This window comes from Engraulis encrasicolus, chromosome 23 (assembly GCF_034702125.1).
Source record: "Engraulis encrasicolus isolate BLACKSEA-1 chromosome 23, IST_EnEncr_1.0, whole genome shotgun sequence".
NCBI lineage: Eukaryota > Metazoa > Chordata > Actinopteri > Clupeiformes > Engraulidae > Engraulis > Engraulis encrasicolus.
Genome location: NC_085879.1, coordinates 34,085,536 through 34,109,203, shown reverse-complemented (window position 1 = coordinate 34,109,203; position 23,668 = coordinate 34,085,536). Strand labels below are relative to the sequence as shown.

Here is a 23,668-nt window from a genome sequence, read left to right as displayed (position 1 = left end):
TTTCTGGAGCGCCGTACTGTCACTGGACTGTGTGAACAGACATTTGTTTGCAGCGTGACATTTTCCATTCCGTCTTTCCAGCCGAGGCAGTCTGCCGCTACGCTGCCACCTGCCATAGGCAACAGTGAAGCTACTGAGAGGAGAGAAGGAGAGAGGGAGGGAGGAGGAGGGAGAGGTGGGAGAGGAGGAGGAGGGAGAGGAGGAGGAGGAGGAGGAGAAGGGAGGAGGGAGAGGAAAGGAGAGAAGGTGATGGGAGAAAGGACGAGAGAGGAGGAGAGGAAATGGAAAATGAAGAGAGGAGAGCAGAGGAGTAAAAATGAAAAGTGAGGAAAATAGCAGAGAGGAGAGGTTAAGGAAATAGGACAGGGAAGGAGAGGAGAGGAGGAGGAGAAGGGAGGGGGTGGGAGAAGAGAAGACATGAAGGAAGAGGTGGGCAGAGGAGAGGAAAAAACTGCAAAATAAATAAAGAAGAGCAGAAGAGAATATGAAGAAAAGATGGTAGAATAGAGAAATAGAAGCGTGGAGAGGAGAGCTGAGAGGTGAAGGAAAACGGAAAGGACAGACGCAGAGAGGAAAAGGGATTGTGTGAGAGGAGTTCAGAAGAGAGCAGGAGTGGAGAGGAGAGGTAATGTAAGGCCAGGAGAGGAGAGGAGAGGAATGGAGAGGAGAGGAGCACCTAAGGCGGTGCAGTAGACTGTGATGTACAGTGTAGGCAGGCAAGCCGTATAACGGGGGGCAAAGGGGTATGTTGTCCCGGGCCCAGGGAGGTAGGGGGGCCCAGAATTGCACCCCCATTACATTGTATCTATTGGGTAAGGGGGCCCCTTCAGATTACTTTTTTCCTAGGCGCGGCAAAGGCTGTCAGCGTTCCTGAGTGTATGGAGCCATGCATATTTTATAGCTCAGCTTTTGGGTAAAGCAGAGGAGGAAGCAGGATGGATGATTTCTGTCTCCTGTCCCGGCTACTATTTCATGTGGCAGGTGACTTATATAACATAACAACCCCTATACCACAGGTGGACAAACTGACGAATGAATCGCCTGACAAAGTGACCCCCAGGGGTCATGGAGGCCCCAGCGCGTCTTGGTGCAAAGGGGGGCCAGTGTGTGTTTGTGTGTGCAATTGCGTGTCAGCGTAGGGGGGTAAAAGTGAGTGCCCCCGTTCCGGAAAACCAGCAGGAGATCTCGCCTGGTCTGGGGTGCATTTCTCGAAACAGTAGTTGCTAACTATGTTAGCTACTTTGTTGGTTGCAGTGCAATTTCCCATTGACAACTACCCAAGTTGCTAACTAGCTAACAACTGCGCTTTTGAGAAACGCCTGGTCTGGGTTGTGTAACACGGCAGTGCTGAACTGGTTCATGGCTGGCTCAGCTCTCCAGCCGTGTGGGAGTAATGCGCCCCGACAGTTCTGGGACCCGCTTGAAAACAATACTTCATTAATTAGGCCCTGTTTCACAGCCCTCTCTCACTCTCTCTCTCTCGCTCTCTCTCTCCTCCTTTCACTCGTGAGGCTTGACCCTTGACCTACGGAGCGCTGCCACATCTGGAGCAAGGCTGACCCCTGCTCGCGACGGCACAGCGGGGGGTTGGTGTGTGTGTGTGTGTGTGTGTGAGTAGTATCGTGTGTGTGTGTGTGTGTGTGTGCGTGGGTGTGTGTGTGTGTGTGTGTGTGTGTGTGTGTGTGTGTGTGTGTGTGTGTGTGTGTGTGTGTGTGTGTGTGTGTGTGTGTGTATGTATGATGTATGATGCCTGAGTGTTGGTATGTATCGTGTGTGTGTTTGTGTGTGTGTGTGTGTGTGTGTGTGTGTGTGTGTGTGTGTGTGTGTGTGTGTGTGTGTGTGTGTGTGTGTGTGTGTGTGTGTGTGTGTGTGTGTGTGTGTGTGTGTGTATGGTCATGTGTGAGAGAGAGAGGGGAGAGGGGAGGGGGATGCCTTGCTTCAGAGTGGTACGTACCGTACTGTACTGTACTCTACTCTGCTCACTCATCTGGAGCACGTTTCCCCTCAGCTGCACAGTACTGCACCTAACGGCATAAATACATACCCATCATGCCTTGCTCTGAACGGCGGCTCTGTACTCCCCTGGGGCCACCTGAGCCCATATCATCAGACAGAGAGAGAGAGAGAGAGAGAGAGAGAGAGAGAGAGAGAGAGAGAGAGAGAGAGGCAAAAATACAAAAATACAGTGACCTACTGTAGCAAGACAGAGACGGACCAATAATTATTTACAATGTAGGCCTGGTCTTATCACGTAACACACAAACGCCTTAACCACATTTCACTTCATGAAGGCGAAATAGCAGGAAGGGAAGATAGAGAGAACAAAAGAAGGACAAAAAAGATAGAGAGAGCCACAGAGAATTATTCCGTAAGCGCACGGTAGTCTTTAGCACGCAACTCACAAATGCCATAACGACATACGTAAGCGCATTTAACTTCATAAAGGCAAAAAAGGGAAAACCCCCCTCGGCACAGGTCGGCAGGGGGAATCTCCTTGTTGAGGCTGCAAAACGGATTGCCGAGCACTGAGTCAATCTGCTGTAGCACAGCAGCGCAGCAGAGCACCCGGCGCTGTGCCGCGCCACACCGCGCCGCGCCGAGGCGGGAAAGCTAATCTGATTTGTGAAGCTTGTTGTGATAATTTGCAAGCTGGGCTCCATTTCAATGGCCGAAATGAATTGTTGTGTTGGAGGGAAGCCCGTCTGAGAGAGAGAGAGAGAGAGAGAGAGAGAGAGAGAGAGAGAGAGAGAGAGAGAGAGAGAGAGAGAGAGAGAGAGAAAGCAGTAAACCTTAAGGGAGACTGTGTCATTCTAGCTTTTATCGACATACTGTACATCTTATGCACTGTGTGCTGTGATAAATAGGATGCACTCACTTTCTCACAATATAATCCTTTACTTTGGAACAGGCATGTTAGGGAGTTTAGCTACGAAAAAAATGATGCATCAGTTCGATATGTTGGGTGTGTCGATGATATGGTTGCACTCTCACAAATGTTATCATGGGGAGATCCACTCAATTTTTTTTCACAATACAAACCTATAGTATAATACTACTTGGGAGGTTAGCTTCAAAAATACGCATCACATTGCTATCTGGGGTGTGGAGATGATGTCGTATTATACGTACTTTCACACATTAGATAATGGCGCTGCTCCCACACTCGTGCTGACTAAACAGCTTATGCCTGCAGATTCCCTCTGGGTCATATGCTGGCCTAGCCTTGTCTACGTCTCTATCCCCCCCTGTGTTCTGTCGAAACAGGCTGGGATGCATTTCTGGAAAGTGTAGTTGCTAACTTTGTTAGCTGCTTTGTTGTTTGGAATGCAATTCCCCATTGGCAACTACCGACGTTGCTAACTCCTAACAACTACGCTTTCCAGAAATGCATCCCAGATTTGCCGAGATGAGCTAGCAGAAAGCTAACCAGAAACGAGTAATAAGGAGGAGGTAGCTCATAAGGACTTTTAATATGATGTAATGTTCTGAGATGCAAGTCTATTAGTTTGAATGAATGAATGAATGATTTTATTTGACATCTTCAGTTCATATATATAAAATGAATACATGATTGAGTTTCATATAAACCGCACCAAATACCTAAATAAATAAAAAAAAAACAGTCAGGATAACACAATAAAGCTCGGAAGCTTATTTCCATTGTGGTCCTATTGCCATGCCCCTGTAGACAAATGTAGACTACTTGGGTGGGTCAGAATGAATGCAGTTCTATGGGCATTTAGGAGACCTTGTTGCATTGGTGACAATTCATCTCCATCTCCAGATTGAAAATCTTTGCCCAAGCCCTAACCCCAGAGGTGTATCTTGTCACCACGCTAGGTAGGCAGCCGCCTGGGGTCACCCAGCCTATAGATGGTGAATAACAGCTAATAATTTAAAGATCGCCTCTCAACGTAATTTAATTAATATTGCCGTGTTCCCAATTGTTATTGAATGTGTTACGCGTTGGTCCTGTTTTAAAAAACGTTCTGGTTGCTTTGTTTCAAGACGTTTTTGCAAGCTGGCAAGGTGGCTTGTGGAGAAACGAGAGAGTGTTCCGTGTTTCTCGTGGAAATGCGTCTCTGATTGGCTCACTCCTCCTGCTCTCAAAGAAACGCGTCTCTGATTGGCTCAGTCCTCCAGCCTTGGGAGAGAATGTAATGGCAAACAGAGTCGCCACTTCCCCTGGTGGTACTGCACTATAGGGGCGCCAGCGGAGGCGTGCAGGCTCCATTCAGGGCTGTGCTCTTTCGACAGCGACCCCTAGGCGAGCTGTAGGCACGGAGCAACCGGAGTGAGCAGGCTTTATGTATGAGGCTTTGGGCTGTGTGTGTACCTGAGAGTAGCAACCAGCTGATAGCTAAGCTAAGCTATGTTTCGGACCACCAGACGTTGCTTGTTTTGAAAACAAGCAGAAAAAAATTACTCGACATGTTTTTAGATAAATGGGTCGATATAAACCTTTGTGGGCAACGCCTTCTTTCGACGTGACGAAACACAGAAAGGCTTTCGTGATTCGCTCGTTTCTCTGCATTATTGATGTAAATTGGGAAACACCGGGAAACACAGCCAGGAGAGTTGACGCACCGCTATGAGAGCCTTGCAAGTGAGTTTAACTTGGGGTGACCGTCCGATCTTCGAAAGGAGTGAGTAAAACTGAGTTTTATCGGAAGTTGGCCTTTAAACTACAGAAGTGGCGATTTGTTGCAAATGTTCCCTCTTTTGAGTTTTCGCTTGGATCCCCAATTTACCCTAGAATCACATCTGCCTAACCCTAACCCTCTGATACAGGAGGTGTGGTTTGTGAAGGGCAATATTCATTAGTTACAATCTAACCAGGCAAACTCATTACAAAGTCAATTACTTCCGTCGCTGGAATCACTCATGTCGCGCTTGGTCTATTCATGCCTTAGGGCCAAGTATTCCTAATGAATTAGTTTCCCCTTTCCAATTGTCCAGGTGATCACTTAACCAGCCAATCACACACTGCAGCTCAGCTTGATGTGTAGGTCATATCGACAGCACACACTGGGTCTTTCTCAAAACCTAGGACAGTGTCCTTCCAAGTGTATCAGCCTAATTAGTCACGCCCAGTGATTGGATACTCTTTGGTGAACTCTACAGAATATCCAATCACTGGGTGTGACTAATAAAGAGTATACAATCACTGGGTGTGACTAATTAGGCTGATACACTTGGAAGGACACTGTCCTAGGTTTTGAGAAGGGCCCACAGACTGATGTCTCTCTGTCTCTCACCCAGACGGCCATGCCCAGTCACATAGAGGTTAACAGCACTTTTCCGCAGCACTCAGTCAGTCAGTCAGTCAGTCAGCCAGTCAGGGCCTTGTGACTCTGTGCCCGCGGCGGCCCCCATGGCAGGCTTTTATGTCGGAGTCAGCACTCAGACACAGTGCAGTGGGCAAGCGTGTAGTGTGTGTGTGTGTGTGTGTGTGTGTGTGTGTGTGTGTGAGTGTGTGTGTGTGTGTGTGTGTGTGTGTGTGTGTGTGTGTGTGTGTGTGTGTGTTTGTGTGTGTGTGTGTGTGTGTTTGATTGAGGCAGAGGAAATGAGATAGAGAGAGAGAGAGGAAGAGGGAGAGACGAGAAGAGATAGAAAGGAAGAGAGAGGGAGAGACGCACAGAGAGACAGAGAGACAGAGAGATAGAGAGAGAGAGAGAGAGAGAGAGAGAGAGAGAGAGAGAGAGAGAGAGAGAGAGAGAGAGAGAGCTAACTTGCTGAGTCTGGGCGGAAGGAAGGAACTGTGACCATGTGAAGAGGAAGAGGGTGTGTGTGTGTGTGTGTGTGTGTGTGTGGGTGTGCGTGTACATGTGCGTGTGTGTGTGCAGCCAGTGCGTGTGATTGAGCAAGACGGAGAAGTCCCCTGCCGGCTGGCTTGACTGGCAAGAGTGACACGTTAGTGCCACATTTTTTCCTGCCGTGAGAACACAGGCAGGCAGGGCTGGCTGGAGGGGCTTGGCCAGTGGGCTGGTACATCTGACTGGCTGGTGTACAGATGTACAGTACATGAGGTACAGGCAGTATAGCACCATGGACGGATTACGGCTCCATGGGCCCCTGGGCAAGACGACAACAATACCCCCGCCCTCCCTCCCTCCATAGCATCGCAAGCAGGGGCGCCGCTAAAAATGTTGGGCCCCCTGAAAGATTCAAATTTTTGGCCCCCAAAGTGTCAAATTATGTTATCTGCATCTTTCCAGGGGCCCTGTCAGTGCCGTCGGGCCCTTAGAATCTATAACACCTTTCCCCCCCTCACGGCACCCATGATCGCAAGGTTCCAAAAGATCTGGGGTTTAGAGAGCTTTTGTTTTTGAAGGTTCAGAGGGTTCCTTCCCTGAGAAAATGTGAAAATACAGTAGTGCAAAGTGCAAAAGTGCAATTTTAACACCAGAAATGAACTTAAATGTAGAATAATAATGAAGTGTTTTTTTGTAGCGCGTAGGCTTGGGCTTCAGGGCCCCCTTGACTCTTGGGCCCCTGATCCTGGGCCCAGTAGGCCTGTGGAAGTTATCCATTCTTACGTATGTACGTGCAGTAAGGCGGTAGCACATCATGTTCCTGGCCACAGCAGTAAACTCTCCTCCCACATGGGATCACCACCAGCACCACCAAAGCACCTTTATTGGGCATGAGCGTGGGTAGGAATGAGGGAGATTATGCGGCTAGCAGACCCAAATATATACTGTAGCTTTGACCCAACAAAGTTATCATAACAGCACAGTAGGCCTAGGCCAACATTATATCGTATGGTAATACAAAGCGGATTCCAAAAAAGTTGGGACACCTGGTATTTTGTGAATAAAATCAAAATGCGGGCATTTTCAAAACATTCAATATGTCAATAAGGTAGAGCATTCTGTATAGACAACTTATCAGTTGTTAAAGCCAAGCAGAATGACTGTTTTGGGGTAATTATGTGATCATTTAAAATTTCTCCCTTGCAACAAATTCCAAAAAAGTTGGGACAGGGCCAATACAATGCTTTTTATGTTGGATAAGACTTAACACAACACAAGGGTGGAGACTTAACATTTAAATACTTTCACTGATGGCATGATTTTATTTAAAAAATAGATATTTTGATATGCGAGACATGATTTCAGCAGCTGAACTGATGGGTGTGTTCTTCAACTTGTTTACCTTCTTGTTATGCTTAATATGTGGCATATCCTGACTTGCAAGAAAAAATTTTTGTCACCTTTTTACTCTTATGATGGAAAGATACTGTTGGAACATTGAAATGTCCATCATTGTGTGGCAATATCTAAAGGTTGTGCTCCAAAATATAATGCCTTGGTAGCTATGTATGCTGTTTAAAGTCTGAATATATCATTCAGCCCTCATTTTAATGCTCTACATGAGTAAGAAGACCATAACCAAGGCATCTCTGCACCCCTTTACCATCATATATGCTGTCTTTCAGACTGACCACTAAATCAAGCTGAAGTATTCATTTTCTTCATAAACTGGAGGGTGCATGACTCCATGATTTTAAAAAAGAATGAAATATTTTCCATTCTGTAATCAGAGGACAGTTTCACATGTCTCCTATGTCCATCTAGAATGAGCTTTGCCACTTGCAACACTGTTTAATGTCTGCATCATGTGCCTTAATCAAGTGTTGTGTTTATGGTCATTTTTTCAACAGCTGTCATTGTTGGAGTGTCATAGTTTGCTTATTGACGATGGGTATGTCATGATCTCATAACTCGTGCAATGATTTTACAGAACTCTACATTACAGAAATAGGCCTTATATGCCTGCAATTTTGAAAATTCAATCTTTCTGTGTAATAGATCAGCAATTAGTCCCTCAAAATCTTCGCTACTGAGTGCCACAACCTCTCTGTGGTGGTATTTTATTTGTGCATTCATGTTGGCAGTCAATATAGTTCCTTTCAAAATAGTCCTCCTTGTGTTATTTTTAGAGTTATCGAACTATTACAACATTTTTTTGGCCCTGTCCCAACTTTTTTGAGATTTGTTGCATGGGTCAAATTTTAAATGACCACATATTTCCCTCAAAACAATGCTTTTGCCTCATTTTAACTGTCCCTATGTTGACCTTGTGCCATTGTGCATCTTAGGCATGGATTGAATGTTTTGAAAATGCCAGCATTTTGATTTTATTCACAAAATACCAAGTGTCCCAACTTTTTTGGAATCCGCTTGTATATAATATGCATTATAGAAGGGATGCAAGAAAGTGGCTAAGATAGGAATAGGAAAAGATCTATGGTATACGGTAGGCCAATTAATATGTATTTCCTAACATATTGAAAGTCCAAAGAATTTAGTTAGAAATGTGACTAAAATTGCAATTATAGTGTATTAGCAATAGACTGCACTAATAAATATAAATAATGCACTATGAGGGTCCTTCCACATGCTCCCACACTGGGTGTGGGTAGAGGTCAAGTACTTGACCTGACAGACCCAAATATATAGCTTTGACCTTGAACTCTGGCTCCTGGGACACTACCTCACAAAACGATATTGACGTTGCAATATAGGGCAATTTATATTTCAACATGTTAGAAAATATTTTTTCAATATATAGTATGTTTGTTAATATTCAACATATTTTGTATATGAAATATTGCGATTATCACTGGTAACCCTCCTCCTTCTACAGCACATGACCTCGTCCAGCATCCTTATTGGCTGTGGGGGTGGGCAAGGCAGATGGAGCTCACCCTGCTAACAAATTCAAATTGTATTGCTTTGACCCCGCAAATTTGTCCTGGGTTCTAGCTCTGTGTAATCAAATCTAACAATAGTAGGCCCCTATATTGACAAATAGCAGTATTGATGTGTACATATATGGCAATATGTTTGGAAATATAGTGCATTTCAATATATGAATTTGAACCATGAACCATGGCGACACGGGTTTGAGTCGGGTCTGGGTTCGTCATCAGCCCTGCCCCATCTCCCCTCCAACTCTCTTCCTATCCTCTCTCAAGTGCCCAACAAGTAATACAGACCCAAAAGCCCTTAAAACAATTCAAAATTAAAACAATAGTATATTTAAAAATACTGGTATCATGTGTATTGTACAATATGTTGAAAAATATATTTCAATGGTTGAACTTCGGCAGTATATGAACAAATTGCAATTAGTAGTGGTAAGCCCCTCACTGAGTTGTGGGCGTGGGTCACACAGTCAAGGTTACCCGGACGACAGACTCAGATGTACAGGCTTGACCTTGTGAACTTTGCGTCCTGCATGTCTGTAATCAAATCTTCCCCCATATACACACATACACAAACCATCCCTCTCGCATTCATCAGAGTAGAGTGTCATGCTTGGGGCCAAGCCATAATGATGGATAATCGTTTAGCGTGCTACTTGTGTCTTGGCGTGGGTGAACGGATGAACGGATCCACTCCTTTTCTCTGTTCCTCGTCAAGTGTACGACATGGTCAATTACATAACGTTTGTGTGTGCTTATTTGTCCTCTGCAACTAACCTCAAAAACAACACAACACAACACAAACAAAGCAAGCATTCACAAATATGCACACACACGCGCACGCACGCACGCGCACGCGCACACACACACACACACACACACACACACACACACACACACACACACACACACACACACACACACACACACACACACACACACGCTAAAGCAAACTAGCCACAGAGCTAAAGCAAAACAAAACACACTGACACAGTCCAATGGAACAGAGTTGCGAACACTAATCCAGGATCAGTCACTGTGTTAAGCTGAGCAGCAGCACAAGCAGCAAAGGAACAACCTAGTGCAGTGCAGCGCTTGTTGTGTACCATGCAGGGAGGCTTTGGGAACTCAGTGAAATTTTCCGCATACTTTTGGCTCTTAGTGAGGCAGTGGAGGAGCTGTCCTTGGTCATTGAACCTGGGAAAAGCCGCTGTCGGCACTGCACACAAATGTACTCCCTCTTTACCCACGTGAGCATGTGTGCTCACACACACACATATGCACAAACACACGCATGCATGCACGTATGCACACACACCCACACACACACTCTTCTCTCTCTCAAGCTCTCGCTCTCTCTCATCTTCACCAAAAATGGGGCCACAGAGGGACCTTGTTCTTCTAAGGCCAAACTCTCTCCAGCCGGCCTGTTTGAGCAGCATTGCTGAAACTTTCGGAAGTGTTTTCAGTGCAAACAAGGCCAGGCAATGGTGCGAGCCCAAGCAGCTTGAGGTTGCTTTGACAGATGTGGTGATGGTGGTGGTGTTGGCCTCTCTTAGCGCCTCTTAGTGCCTCTGGGAAAAAAAGGGCTGGGAAAACGGTGAAGCTGAAGAAACAACACTCACAAACTCACACTCCTTTACAAAAAAAAATCTACACCACGTCAATCAGAGAGAGTAGAGAGAGAGAGGTTCCATTGGCCCATTGTTTCCGGGTTCTATTATTGGGGGGGAAATCCCCCTTTAGGCAGACCTAGGCAGACCTAAGGACTGTTCTATTCAATGCTAGGAGCATTATGACACGCTCCTTTAGGCAGACCGGAACCTGGTCACATTAGGTGCCCATAGAAGCCTATTATGTTGGCATATCTCTATACTTAAAGAATCTCTGGCGTCAATCGCAGACAGGTTTCGCCCAACAAGAAGGTGAAGCTGAAGAAACCGCGCTCATAAACTAACTCACCTTATTTTTTATTCACACCATGTCAATCGCAGACACGTTTTGGCCATTTAAACTTTTTTTTTTTAGCGCAACCAAAATAGGTTGTTGATTTTAGTTGAGAATGCCTGTTTTTTTCCGAAGTGAGAACATGGCCAAACACATGGGGGCTGTGAAGGGTGCATGCATGGTGCAGTGCATGCACAGAACATATTTGTGAAGAATTTATAGCATGAAATTCCCAAGACGGAAGAGTACTAGGAATCGACACAGGTCCCTGGAAGGCTCTTTCTAGCAATGTGGTGGCCGGCCAAAAAGTTCAAGTTCATGTAACTCACTAAGAGTAATTCTGTAAACTGTATTAACGACAGAGTGACGACAGAGTGCTCTCCGCAGCTCAAAATGAATTACCGAATACACCTCATCCCAGAAAAAAAATGAATGGCGTCACTATCTGGTACATCAGTTACGAAAGTTTTTCCTTGGGTGTAATGCGGGCACTGTTTACTTTTTTTCTTCAATAAAATGAAATTGGAAATTGGATACTGATATGCCCTGAAGCAGGCCAAAATGAATATGTATGTTTCGTAGCCTAATACATTTTTATTAGCATCAGATTTGAGTGCCTCAAAATTGTAGAATGAAATGGTGGTGTTCAGAGTGATAGAAAGAAGAATGTTTCCTTTTCAAGAGAAAGAAAGAAAAAAAAACGTTTGGGTGGATGGACAGACGAACAAGACCAATGCTAGAGACCTTTAGCCATTTGTTCTCGGCTAGTTCCAGCTCGTGCACAAACTACATACAGCCATTTCTGCTTCATTTGTCCATAACGGATTGGGAGTCCGTGGTGCATATCTAATGCGAGGCAATGCACAGAATGTTCTCTTTCACTCCCTATAAGCCCATGGCACATGCAGGCAGTAGAATAAATCTAGGTTAGTTGTGTAAGTCAGTCGGGGGCCTAAGCCTGAGTCCTGCTTTTTGAAAAGAGAGAGGGAAAAGAGAGAGGGAAGAGAGAGAGAGAGAGAGAGAGAGAGAGAGAGAGAGAGAGAGAGAGAGGGAACGCTAGCCAGCCAGGCAGGGAGGGAGAGCTTACAGTTTGGTGTTGCTGGGCGTTGTCCGACTACTGTTGGAGGCAAGCAACTGGCAACAGAGTGGTCACACACACACACACACACACACACACACACACACACACACACACACACACACACACACACACACACACACACACACACACACACACACACACACACACACACAGTGAGACAGCGAGACGGAGCGAGAGAGGCTATACGCTACACCTGGCAAAAAAAAACAAAAGACGATGACCCCTGAAGGCGGTTTTGTAACTATTCAAATAGAGGCCTTTACATAAGTGTCTCCCAGGTGTCATCAGATAGGAACGGCTGGCCGGCCGGGCGGCTGGTGGTGTGGTGTGAAGTGGAGTCGATATGTTCCGGCGACCCAGTGATTGGCTGGCTGGGCCGGCCGCCACAGCCACACGGCACCTATTTGCTCGGGCAACAGCCGCTAGAGCTCCGTGAAAGCCATAGCGGTGGTGGTGGTGGCGTCGGCGTGGGCGACCAGGCAGAATAATGAGCCTCATTTCGCATCACTCACTCACGACGACGACAATGAGTGCAGCAACATTAGCAGCAACTAGGGTCGCTGACAGCTTCGGCTGGGCCCAGGACAAAATAATCTAAACGGGCCCTCTACCCAATACATAGAAGGCAATGAGGACACATTTCTGGGCCCCCTCTTTTCCTGGGCCCGGGACAAGTGACCTGTTTGTCCCCCCCCTTTGTCAGCGTCCCTGGGCAGGGTGATGGTGGTTAATCCGCCCTGGACGTGTAAAATGAACATGCATTAGGGATGTGCGCCTCTTGTTTTACGACCAAATGGCCTCTCTCTCTCTGTGTTTTTGCCTCCTCCCTGTGATGTCTATGGACAGTGGTGCCGATAACCTTTACGTGCCCGAGAGCGACGGTAGGCATAGATACTGTTACGAATGTCCCTTGAAACCCAGTATCCATGACAACGGGGAATGATAAGTGTGGGTGGACGCACACGGTCGTCTGTCTGTGCTGGTGGTGGCAGTGAGAGGGTTCAAGAGGGCCGGCGGTGTTCTCTGTGTAAATGGCAAGACTGAGTGTAAGGACTGTGTGTGTGTGTGCAGGGGGGCGGGGGTGGGGGGGTTTAACTGCACATTGGAGACCGGTCAAACTCAATTTCAAACTTCTGTGCTAACCCTGTTCCATGGATTTTTGACAAAAAACACTTGCCTTGACCTCACTAAAGCAGAGAATTTCCAACTAGATCTAGGTTTGAACGACTGATATAAAAGACCATAGGGAATATGTGTTTTCTTTTCTTTTATGGAACAGTATGTATAGTATTTGTATTTGGCCCTTCATGTCATGTTTTATATGAGGGGAAAAAAAAACATTTTGGCACAGCTTTGCTTCAGACTGAATCAGACACTTATTAACGTTGTGACCTTGACTAACTCATTGTCTTCACCTCGACGAACCCTGCCCTGACGTGTCTGAACAACAGCTGCTTTTTGACGCATCTGAAATACTAGCGAAATATTGCCTCATCACCTTGGAATCGCAAAGCACTTCGTTAGTTAATTGCATAACACAGTTTATTGACAGATAAGATTTTTAGAGCAACAACGGTTTCCCCAGCAGAGCACAGCTGTGCTCTCATTACAACAGCGTGGTACAGTACAGTACACTCAACAAAAGGAACCTGTGACACTCGATGCCATTGTTGAGGCGTTGTCTGTTGTAACTTGCGCGGGCACTGAACAACAGGCTTTACATCAGGCAATAAAAAAAGAGTGATTGATTGGTGGCAAGTACGCGATAAAGGTACAGGCAGAGGCGGATTTTCCATTAGGCAAACCTAGGCAATTGCCTGGGGCCCCGACAAAATCTGTCCTCTATAGGGGCCCCAACTGTCACACAAGTCATGGTAAACACACAAAAAATTGGGCTTAATCTTAATTTGTGAATTATGTAAAGTAATCGAGGATACCTAGGCATATAAATGAGACAAAGCACTTTAATAACACCAAAACACAGAATTTCATGTCTATACCCTACGATGACGTTTTGAGGGCCCCATGTTTACATTTCTCCTAGGGCCCCAAAATGGCTAGATCCACCCCTGGGTACAGGTGATAGCTGATAGGAGATCTAATTTCAAGAGCAGTGTAACATTTAGACTGGGTGTGCTGGACACATTCCGCACAGCCCAGACAAAGGAGGCAAACAAAAGTGCATACCTCACGCCTGACAGGTGGCAATAACTAGGCCTACGATTTATGATGAGAGCCAGACTACATCACGACTAAGAAATAGGGTCGATTACTTTCCAGGCCTTTGCCTCCCTCACAGCAGTGTGAATTGCTGGTGTTTTTCTCTTGATTTAGTGATTCGGTGATGCAAGAGCCAGGCTGTACCAGGGAGATGAGAGAGAGAGAGAGAGAGAGAGAGAGAGAGACAGAGAGAGAGAGAGAGAGAGAGACAGAGAGAGAGAGAGAGACAGAGAGAGGGAGAGAGAGAGAGAGAGAGAGAGAGACAGAGAGAGAGACAGAGAGAGAGAGAGAGAGAGAGAGAGAGACAGAGAGAGAGAGAGAGAGAGAGAGAGAGAGAGAGAGAGAGAGAGAGAGAGACAAACAGAGAGAGAGAGAGAGGAGAGAGAGAGAGAGACAGAGAGAGAGAGAGAGAGAGAGAGAGAGAGAGAGAGAGAGAGAGAGAGAGAGAGAGAGAGAGAGAGAGAGAGAGAGAGGGGGAGGGGGAGAGAGAGAGAGAGAGAGAGAGAGAGAGAGAGAGAGAGAGAGACAAAGTGGGGCAGCGAGAGTCACAGTTCAACTGACCTCTCCGCTCCCATCCTCGTTGTACTTGGGGTGCCTGGTGTTAGGCTACAGCCAACGACCCCCCCAGCTCCGCTCTCGCATCACCCCAGCTATTGACTCCTCTCTTCAGCCAAGAGCCATGAGCTATCCGCCCCCGTACTCACCCAGCCTCTTCAAGAGGAGAGACCGGCGGTAAGTCAAAACTGTGCTCAGGTTTCTCTGTAGCGTGTCATTAGCCGTGACCGCTGACAGTTGATGGATTGGTGTGAAGAAGACCTAGAGGTGCGAAGAAAGTCAGGTTAATCTACGGGTGAAGAAGGCGGTGAAAATAACATAAACATGTAATGGCCGCTCTATTAGAGGATTCAATGGACATTCCACAACAAAGGCTTACCTCCACTCTAAACTCTAACTCTCGCCTGTGGGGAGTTAATCAGTAGCTAAATGAGTTAACTATTTCTAACTATTCATGTTGTAATCTTCAAATGTTGTGGAATGGTCAGGATTAGGCTACAAAAAAAACAGGATGGGATAGAAATTTGGAAGACAATGCTTTAAGATTAGTTCCAATAATGGAGGACAAAACAAACAAAACAGAGAAGCAAGGAGAGTTTCACCCTCTGTGAGACCGGTTTTGTGATTGCTATCCCACTCAGGTGATGATGCAATGCAGTTACCGGTACTTAGTAGCAATCAGGTACTATTGAGTCGACAGTGTCATTCAAATCTAATGTTGTGACTACCAGGAATTTTGAGGGGAAGCATCAAGAGATGGTTTGATTCTCTGGATGTTTTAAATCATTTTTAGATGCGTCCTAGCATCTCTATAAGAGGGTATGTCCGCCCGTTGTTCCATTGGTCTGTTTGTCAGTCTGAAACATATTTTTTTAATCAGCCAAAACATTATCTTTGCCGCCATTGGACGCATCTTTGTCCGCCTGTCAGACTTGTTACCTATTCATTCTACATCCATTATTGTCATTGGTGTGCTTTTAGCATATTACCCTTTCACTCATGCAGGACTGTGGTGCCTGTTGGTGACATTGTGATGGAGACATCACCTCTTGTCACCGCGAGACAGAGAGAGAAAGACTCTATTGGCATTGGCTGTCACTGTCTCATTGTTTTCTTCCTGCTGTTGTTGTTCCCGTAACTATAGGCATTTGTTCATGTCTCAGATGCTGTTCGTGTCTCTCGCTCTCTCTCCCATTATGCAAATGCTCAATAATGGCAGCTGAGCTTTGCTTCTCCTCAGAGGTGATTCTAGGGTCACCTGGGGCCCTAAGCAAAAAACTAATTTGAACCAAAATCGCCACTTGTTTAAAGTGTGAGTTGTTGTTCACTCACAATAGTGGCTTGGGGGCCCCAAGCGTCTGCCTGCCTAGCCTCGTGACAAGATGCGCCCCTGCTTCTCCTCACTGCTTTTCAGGTGTGGCAACAAGTGTGTTTTTTTTCTTTTGTGGTTCTGTTGTTTGTTGACTGAGCTGACTTCAAGGGCTGTTATTGTCTCTTGCACATGGTGTGAAATGAATCAACTAGCCAACCAATCAATCAATCAATCAATCAGAAAGGCATTCGACCACAACATGCTTTCTCTTGCTCCAACATGAGTTCTCTTGGGCCAACACACCTTATCACAAAAGCCTGGCCTTAAGAGGCCTGGAAGTTGTGACTAGTCTACTGTGTTTGTCAGTATTATGAAAACTTGTGTCATGGCCAACAGCCTAGCTGTCTTTGGTTACAGGAGAGACAACATCCGCAGCTTTATCGAACTACATCAAGTATGGGATGAGTGTATTGGAATGGGAGACTGCATTGGCATTCTCAACACTATTGTATCTCAGAGGCTTGTAAACCCATTACGGAATATTTGTAGGAGAGCAAAGCGTTTACCTCCAGCCTATGTACGTACGCCTATTCCATGCTGATCATGATGAGGATTGTTTTTGTAACATCCTTTCATAGCTATTTACCCACACAGTACACGAAAGCAACCAAGCCTGGCCAATTAGTCTCGGAAGAACTCGGTAGGTGTGTAGAACACAGGAGAGTGGGTGGAATCCCCTATACCGTTCTCCTTACACTTGCCGCTCCACAATTGAATCTGGCAGTTTTAGTACTCCCCTTAAAATGAAAACTGACAGGCACTATTGACACTAATTCTTCTCCAATGCCTTTCTGCTAAATCCTGTTAGTGGAGATCAACTTTCACCCCCCCTGCCTCACTCAACGGTTCCACTGGACCAGTTTGGTAATTAATTGTTCCTGTGTGAGAGAGAGAAATTTCCCACTCGTGCTTACTGTAATGAAACAGTTGCAAGATTGTGGCGCCTTAATTTAGTTGGATGTGTCTGATCCAAAGTAATATTGATTTTTCTGTTGAGTTTTTTTTTTTTAAAGAGCTGAATCAGGAGAATGTAGGAGAGGCACAGACAGGATGTTGGTCATCAGCCAAAGCATTGTTTTTGCTGCACTCCCACAGAATATAATCCAATAGGCTATCACTCACGCGCCGCAAGGTGTCATGTGGATGGGAGGATAAGGAGGAGGGAGATAGCACATTTCTCTGGTGGTGTTTGTTGCTCAATATATTTCTGGATTAGAAAGAAAAAAGAATTAAAACAACATGGCCATAACCTCCAAAATGCAAATTCTGAATTATCCAGTGTTGTTTAGTGAATTTAGTGAAGAAAGAAAGAAAGAAAGACAGAATGAAAGACTGAATGAAATAAAGAAATTAAGAAAGACAGACGGAAAGGAAAAAGGGCCTATTGACACAACAATAACCTTCTTCAATATGCAAACATAGCTTATTATGCACATTCATGGTGAAAAGGCTACAACAACTTCTAGGCTTAAGCCAAAACTCATTTCCATACAAAACAACCTTAAATGCATACACAGATTCTGACTTCTTTCAGTTTCAGTTCCTGTAAACAACAACTTTCCCCACACATTTTTCTTGAGAGCACAGGTACATACGGAACTAAATTGACACCCTAAAATTTGTGATAGAGGTTTAACCCATATAAGAAGTGGAGACAGTTGGATCTATGTCACTATTTTGCGGAGCCATACATGTACATAACAACATATGAATTTAGCACATGTACTGTTCTACTTTGGAATCTGCCATGTTCCTCCATGTTGTTATGTACTTAACTGGCATGGTGGTGTTGCCTCACCTCTGCCCCCACGTGTTATGGTATTTCATGAAGGGTACATCTCTTAAGTACCTTGGGTGATTGGATTAGCAAAGTAAGTCACAACTGTGTTCCTCTCATCAATCAGTGCACTGTAGTAGGTGTACTACTACTCGCAGAGGGAAGGGTTTGAAACCTAAGAGAATTGGCCGTAATCCATTTATCTGTAACACTTTAATGTTATGGTTAATTTGGATACATTCTCTTTATGAAACAGGAGTTACCATTAGGCTTTTTTAGTATCAGTCGATGACATAGTTTTCACATTTTGAATGGAATTTGGTTTAGGAAATTAGGTCTAGGCCTATATCTGGTTGCTTCCTCATCAATGGCCAAATTACATCTTCCATCTATCACTTGACAAGATTTTCAGGCTTTTGTTTTGTCTGAAAGAGCAAAGGCCAAGCAAAGGAGCCTTTGTTTACATAGAACATGTCAGGGCACAGTGCCATTCCATGCAACACACTGCTTCGCCACTAGAGGCCGACATGTGTGTGACAAAAAATAGGAAAAATACTGGGGCAACCTGCATGGAAAAATACCCATAAAAACATTCCCACACACCTCCAATTTAGATACATGGTGTACATTGTACAGAACATATATATTACATATGTTTTTTTCCCCTGGTAAATTTCCACATTTGGGAGTTTTCAAAACGATATGATATGACATTTTATTCTGCAGGTTCGATTTAAGTTATGGAGGTCTCCAACCTAATAAAAAAAGGGTGTCAAATAATAGTTGCTTGCTAAGATATGTGTGAAATAGCTAGCGTTGAGAAAAGACAAAAAAAACTAAAAATGCAACCAGGTGTTTGTTTACTGAAATTAGGCCTATGTGAATGAAGCACTTTCTAAAACTGCCATAGTTCCCTTGGAAGCTGAACAAATTAAGGCATGTCTAATTGGTGATATATAGTTAAGATGAGGGAATACAGGTGTTTATTTGGCTCTGCCGGGTCATTTGAAGCTTAGCGCTGTCCTCGAGTTCAGGGAGGGGGCAGGTGGAAAATCTATGCCAACAGCCTTATTAGCATAAGATATGCACGCGTCATGTGACGTCGGCGCGCGGCTCTGTATAATACCCTCGGAGCAGCCGAAATAGACTCACTCTCTGACTGAGTTTACATCAAACCGCATCGTACAGCAGTCTCTAGCTCTCGGCTGCATTAAAGCGCTACGTAGTACTACTAAAACAAAAGTAATCTTAGATAGACCTCATCCAATCGCAAACGTGGCGACAAGTATCATCCAAACGGGTCTTGTGTTGAATATGAGTACGGAGATGCTCAAAACACCAATGGAGGTGGCAGTATACCAGCTGCACAATTTTTCTATTTCCTTTTTTTCCTCGTTATTGGGGGGAGACGTTGTATCCGTCAAACTTGACAACAGGTAAACAAACTTGCATGGTGTAATTGGCTGAATAATGAAGTGTGCGCTTGTTTGATATGTTGTATTGTTCCGCCAGTTCAGTGTGGCTGTTATTCAACACTGCCGATGGAGCTGTTACCTAACAGCAGAGCAGGGAGACCTCAGTGTTTCAAATCCTTTACCTGCACAACAAATAGTACTGTTGAACTGAATGGGTTTTATCATGTATGGTATCGGTTAACGTCAGAAAAGACACGGTAGACTTTGGTCGCTAACAAAGTTGAAAGCTGCTGTGAAGACGAAATTACGCATTTCTACCATTTCGATAACCAGGCCATGCACTCATGTCATGGCAGTGTTTATCATAAAGGTGCAATTCTGTTACAAACTGCATTTTACGACATACAATTTTATGACTAAACCACGACGGTCGCCTGTTTATGACCGTGCGTACCCGTGGGTTAGCCAAAGTTGGCTGCCTGGCGTGACCGAGAGATTGCAATGAAGATACTCAATGTTGTTTCTTTTCTTCTTTTACAGTGCCTCAGGTGCTAGCGTTGTGGCGATAGACAACAAGATCGAACAAGCAATGGTAAGCCAAACTCACCCACACTACAGAATATGGCAAACAAACAATGCACACTTGCCCACGGTTTTTTTAGCCATCCATCTTGTTCAGATAAGCCAACTTGTGTCCGTAAAATAGATATGCCATAACACAGGCAACAGGAGTAGGGAGAAGGTTGTGCTGCTTCTGCAGGCCCTTGCCTGTTACACGTGGCTGGCTGAGAACAACTTAGGGACTAGTGAGCACTTGTGTCATGGCATACACTTAAAAAAACACTGTAGCCTACAGATGGCTTGACTTTCTAGTCAAAACAGAAATGCAATATTGGAGAAAATCTGTCTGCTCTCAGGAAGACGCAGGTGCCTCGAAACGTAATTTAAAAAAAAACCCTCTAAAAGTGTTCTATGCTGAGTGTTCCAGTCATCCTTGGGTCTAGTCACTGAGAAGTAGCCCAGTTTGTCTCCAGAAATGCTATATTCTCTTAAGTTTCACAGCAATTTGGGTCTTAATACATCTATTCATTTCCCCTCTCTGTGTGTCTTGCAGGATCTTGTAAAGAACCACTTGATGTACGCCGTGCGCGAGGAGGTTGAGATCCTCAAGGAGCAGATCAAGGAGCTGGCAGAGAAGAACAACCAGCTGGAGCGGGAGAACAGCCTGCTGAAGAACCTGGCCAGCCCGGAACAGCTCGAGAAGTTCCAGTCTCGGGTACCCAGAGACGCCCAGCTGCTGGACAACCAGGAGGGCATCATTGGGGGGCTCAGCACAGAGCCCTTGGCCCAATTCGGGGCCGGGTCTGCTGTATAAGTGGCTCTGCCAACGGGGCGGGCAGAGCCACTGCCGTTTATCTGAAATGGACCTCTTCCACAAGTTGTTCAAGGGTCGTGCAAAACTTCAACACCACCACCACCACCGACAACGACGACAACAACAACAAATGAAGCTGGTTGTACAGATGAAACCTGACATACATGAAAAAGACAATGTTCCCGGTCGGTATATGGCAACCTGTTCTTGTGCTATCCGACAATCGCTATGGACTAAGGCGTAAGCAGAGAGAAACCCAGAGTTTTTTTTATCTGCGATGCCTGAGGTTACATTGGGACATTAAGAGATTCCCCCTCCATCACCTACACCACGACTACCACCACATGCTCCTTGCTCCTGCTTTTACCATCCTTTGAAGGAGCTTTGTGTGTGTGTGTGTATGTATGTGTGTGTGTGTTTGAGTGTGGAGTATGGGGGTTTCCCAGCTTTGCCTTTCTCCCTCTCTTCAGATGAAGACGAGCAGAGGGGGTGATATTTTTGTGTGCGTGTGTGTAACCAAACAAAGAGACCGCGCTGGCCCAGTGATTCAGAGATCTGCGTCCAGGGCTGGTTGTGGAGGCTGCCGTGACGCAGCCGGCCCAGATCCGGGTCAGCGCCAAGCCACGCCAAGGACCTGGTAGTCTCCGGAGATGTTCCTCCTTCCATCTCCAGAGAGCCCCAAGCTCACGGAGTTCTGTTTTTTTTTCTCGGTCCTGATGCAAGCAAGTTTTTTGGGGGGTATGTCTCTCTGGAGATTGTGCGAGAGACGAAAAGAGAGAGACGGAAGTTCAAAGACTGGACTGTCCACATCCTTCACACTTCCTGACGAGTTTGTTACTAAAAAAAAAATCCTAAAGACACCAGAAGAAACGGTCAATGAGGACTTTTTTTGAGAGTGTCATGCAGGAGCACGGGTTGTGATCTCTCAGTGCCTTGCTCAGCCAGTGTTTTTTTAATCTTCAACGTCATAACTATTCACACACACATTTGCTTGTACTCTGTGCAGTTGGGGCTTGCTGCTTAAAGGGGGAAAATACTGCATTTGTTTTGTTTCGTTCTGTTTATTTGATGAAACTGAACAAAAATTCACTTTATCATTAATAATTGATGTGTAAAAAGCTATGATTCAGTTGAGATAGAGAGAGAAAATCTGTATACATTTGCTTAATTCTGTAAATTGGTGCATTTTGTTGTAAAAAGTGTTTATTTTCAACTTGCAGATATTGAGCAAAAGCAGCTGGCTACTGTTGCTGCAAATGCACTCCCACAATGACCTGCCAGACATTTGTGTTGTGTTGACTACATGCCAACTTGTTCCTGGCACGATATGTGTATGTTTGTAATGTATGTATGTGCGCATTGATTGATGATGATGTGTGAGCGCATGTGTTTAAACGTCTGTACAGGTTGCGTGACGAGAACCGTGTTTTCAGAATGGACCTTGCGTTTTCTAACTACCAAAGACTTTGCCTCGTACTCATAAGCCAACCAGGACCATGTGTTACTTTCACAGGGAGAAGAAGTTTTTGACAAGCAGTAGTTTGGGAAAACTAGAAAAATAAGAAAACGTTGGGTATTGTTGCTCTATTGTGTCCCGTGGGATGGCTGTTAACATTTGTTGTACGGATACAAAATGCACACTGCAATAAACCTTATGTTTACACTAGTTCTTTTTCCTCTCTTTGTGTTATTTGCTATGTTTTTGTAGTCTTAAATACTTTGATCGACTCCTTTTACTACAACTAAGCATCATTTAGTGTACACAAGTCAGGAGTAGAGACTCCTTTAGTGATAAATGTAAACAAGGTCTAAGGCTAATGCAATCTGCTAGCTAGCATTTTTATATTAGCCTTTTGCCATTCTTCTTATACAGTGCCTACTTTTGTAGATGGCTAGCGCTGTGGAACAACTACTGCATAGAGCCACTCAGAAGTTGGGTCATTTGTGCTTGTTGCTCTTCGCAACATCACCATGCTGCCCTACAGCTTATGTTTATTTTTAGTCGTTAGTCAGTTGGTTGTGTAACCAAGCTATTAAATTATTGGTGGAGGTGTGGGCACTGGAGACCGTTCCAGATGACCCTGGCTGTCTCACATGCACACCCTTCTCAGAATGTTGGCTCCTTGAATGATGCGGCTTGCCTATAGGCCTCAGGTTTCCCTCTCAGGTGCCTTGACGTGGCGCTTTGTATCCCAGAGGGATCGCTTCTTCCATCCCCCAGCTCTACCATGCTCCAAGTCTCAGATACTAAAACACCCAACTGTTCACCAAGGAGTGCTGGTCATAATGGAGAGCTGCTTCACTTTTTTTGCTCCTAAGCAGGTGCACTTTGGCTCAAGAAAATAAGTTACTAACTAAGGACTGCTGGTTATAATTGAGTGCTGCTTCAATTTTATCTCCTAAGCAGGTGCACTATGGCTCAAGAAAACAAGTTAGGCTTGCTTAAAAATATGGTCAAACTTAGTTCCAGTGGTAGCTGCTCAACGTCTATTCATATCCTCCAGTTTCTTAGACACGTGTGTATGTACATCGTGAACCAGGGCTCAGTAAGACACGTCAGTTTATTATTTCTCAGAGCCTGGCAGTGAGTTGTGGTTCGGTGAATAGGAGAGGAGAGGAGAGGCTGTTGCATGCAAGAGGCAGGCTGAGCTGTACTGAGCTTTCCTTGGAGACGATGACTCTCCATGTGCATGGCGGCTGGGTTGGCCGGGAGGCTTGAAATTGGAGCTGGCCTGGGTTTCCTTCACACACACACACACACACACACACACACACACACACACACACACACACACACACACACACACACACACACACACACACACACACACACACACACACACACACACACACACATGCACAGACACACCTCAGGGTGAGTTGGGAATACCTAAGTCAGCAGCAGTAGGCTAGTGCGCCATGTTAGGCAGTGAGGGTAAACAGAGTATCTGGTCACTCCTTGTGGTTTTGTCTGCCCCTGTTGTTCTTCTTCCTCTCCTCAACTTTTCCCACCATTGCTCCATGTTTGCGTAATGTCTTATTTTGCATCTGAAAATCAGCCATGCGAAATGTGGTCAACTTGTTTTTTTTACAAGTAGGATCAGATCAAGGGAGGAAAAACAAAAAGAAAAGCTTGAGGGGCTTCACGTCAATGGTCTAAAGTCACAAAGCCATTGGCTTCTGTTAATGTTT

At 45.2% G+C, this 23,668-nt stretch overlaps 1 protein-coding gene across 1 annotated transcript in view; it reads left to right on the top strand.

Moving 5' to 3' along the window:
• tsc22d3 (TSC22 domain family, member 3) overlaps positions 1 to 22,142 on the top strand; it is a 68,489-nt gene extending 46,347 nt beyond the window's left edge. The window contains exons 3-4 of the mRNA XM_063190070.1: positions 19,642 to 19,693; positions 20,216 to 22,142. Of these exons, the coding sequence (XP_063046140.1) occupies positions 19,642 to 19,693; positions 20,216 to 20,476 (313 nt within the window). The 3' untranslated portion in view covers positions 20,477 to 22,142. The remainder of the gene's footprint in view (positions 1 to 19,641; positions 19,694 to 20,215) is intronic.
• The last annotated feature ends 1,526 nt before the right edge of the window (positions 22,143 to 23,668 follow it).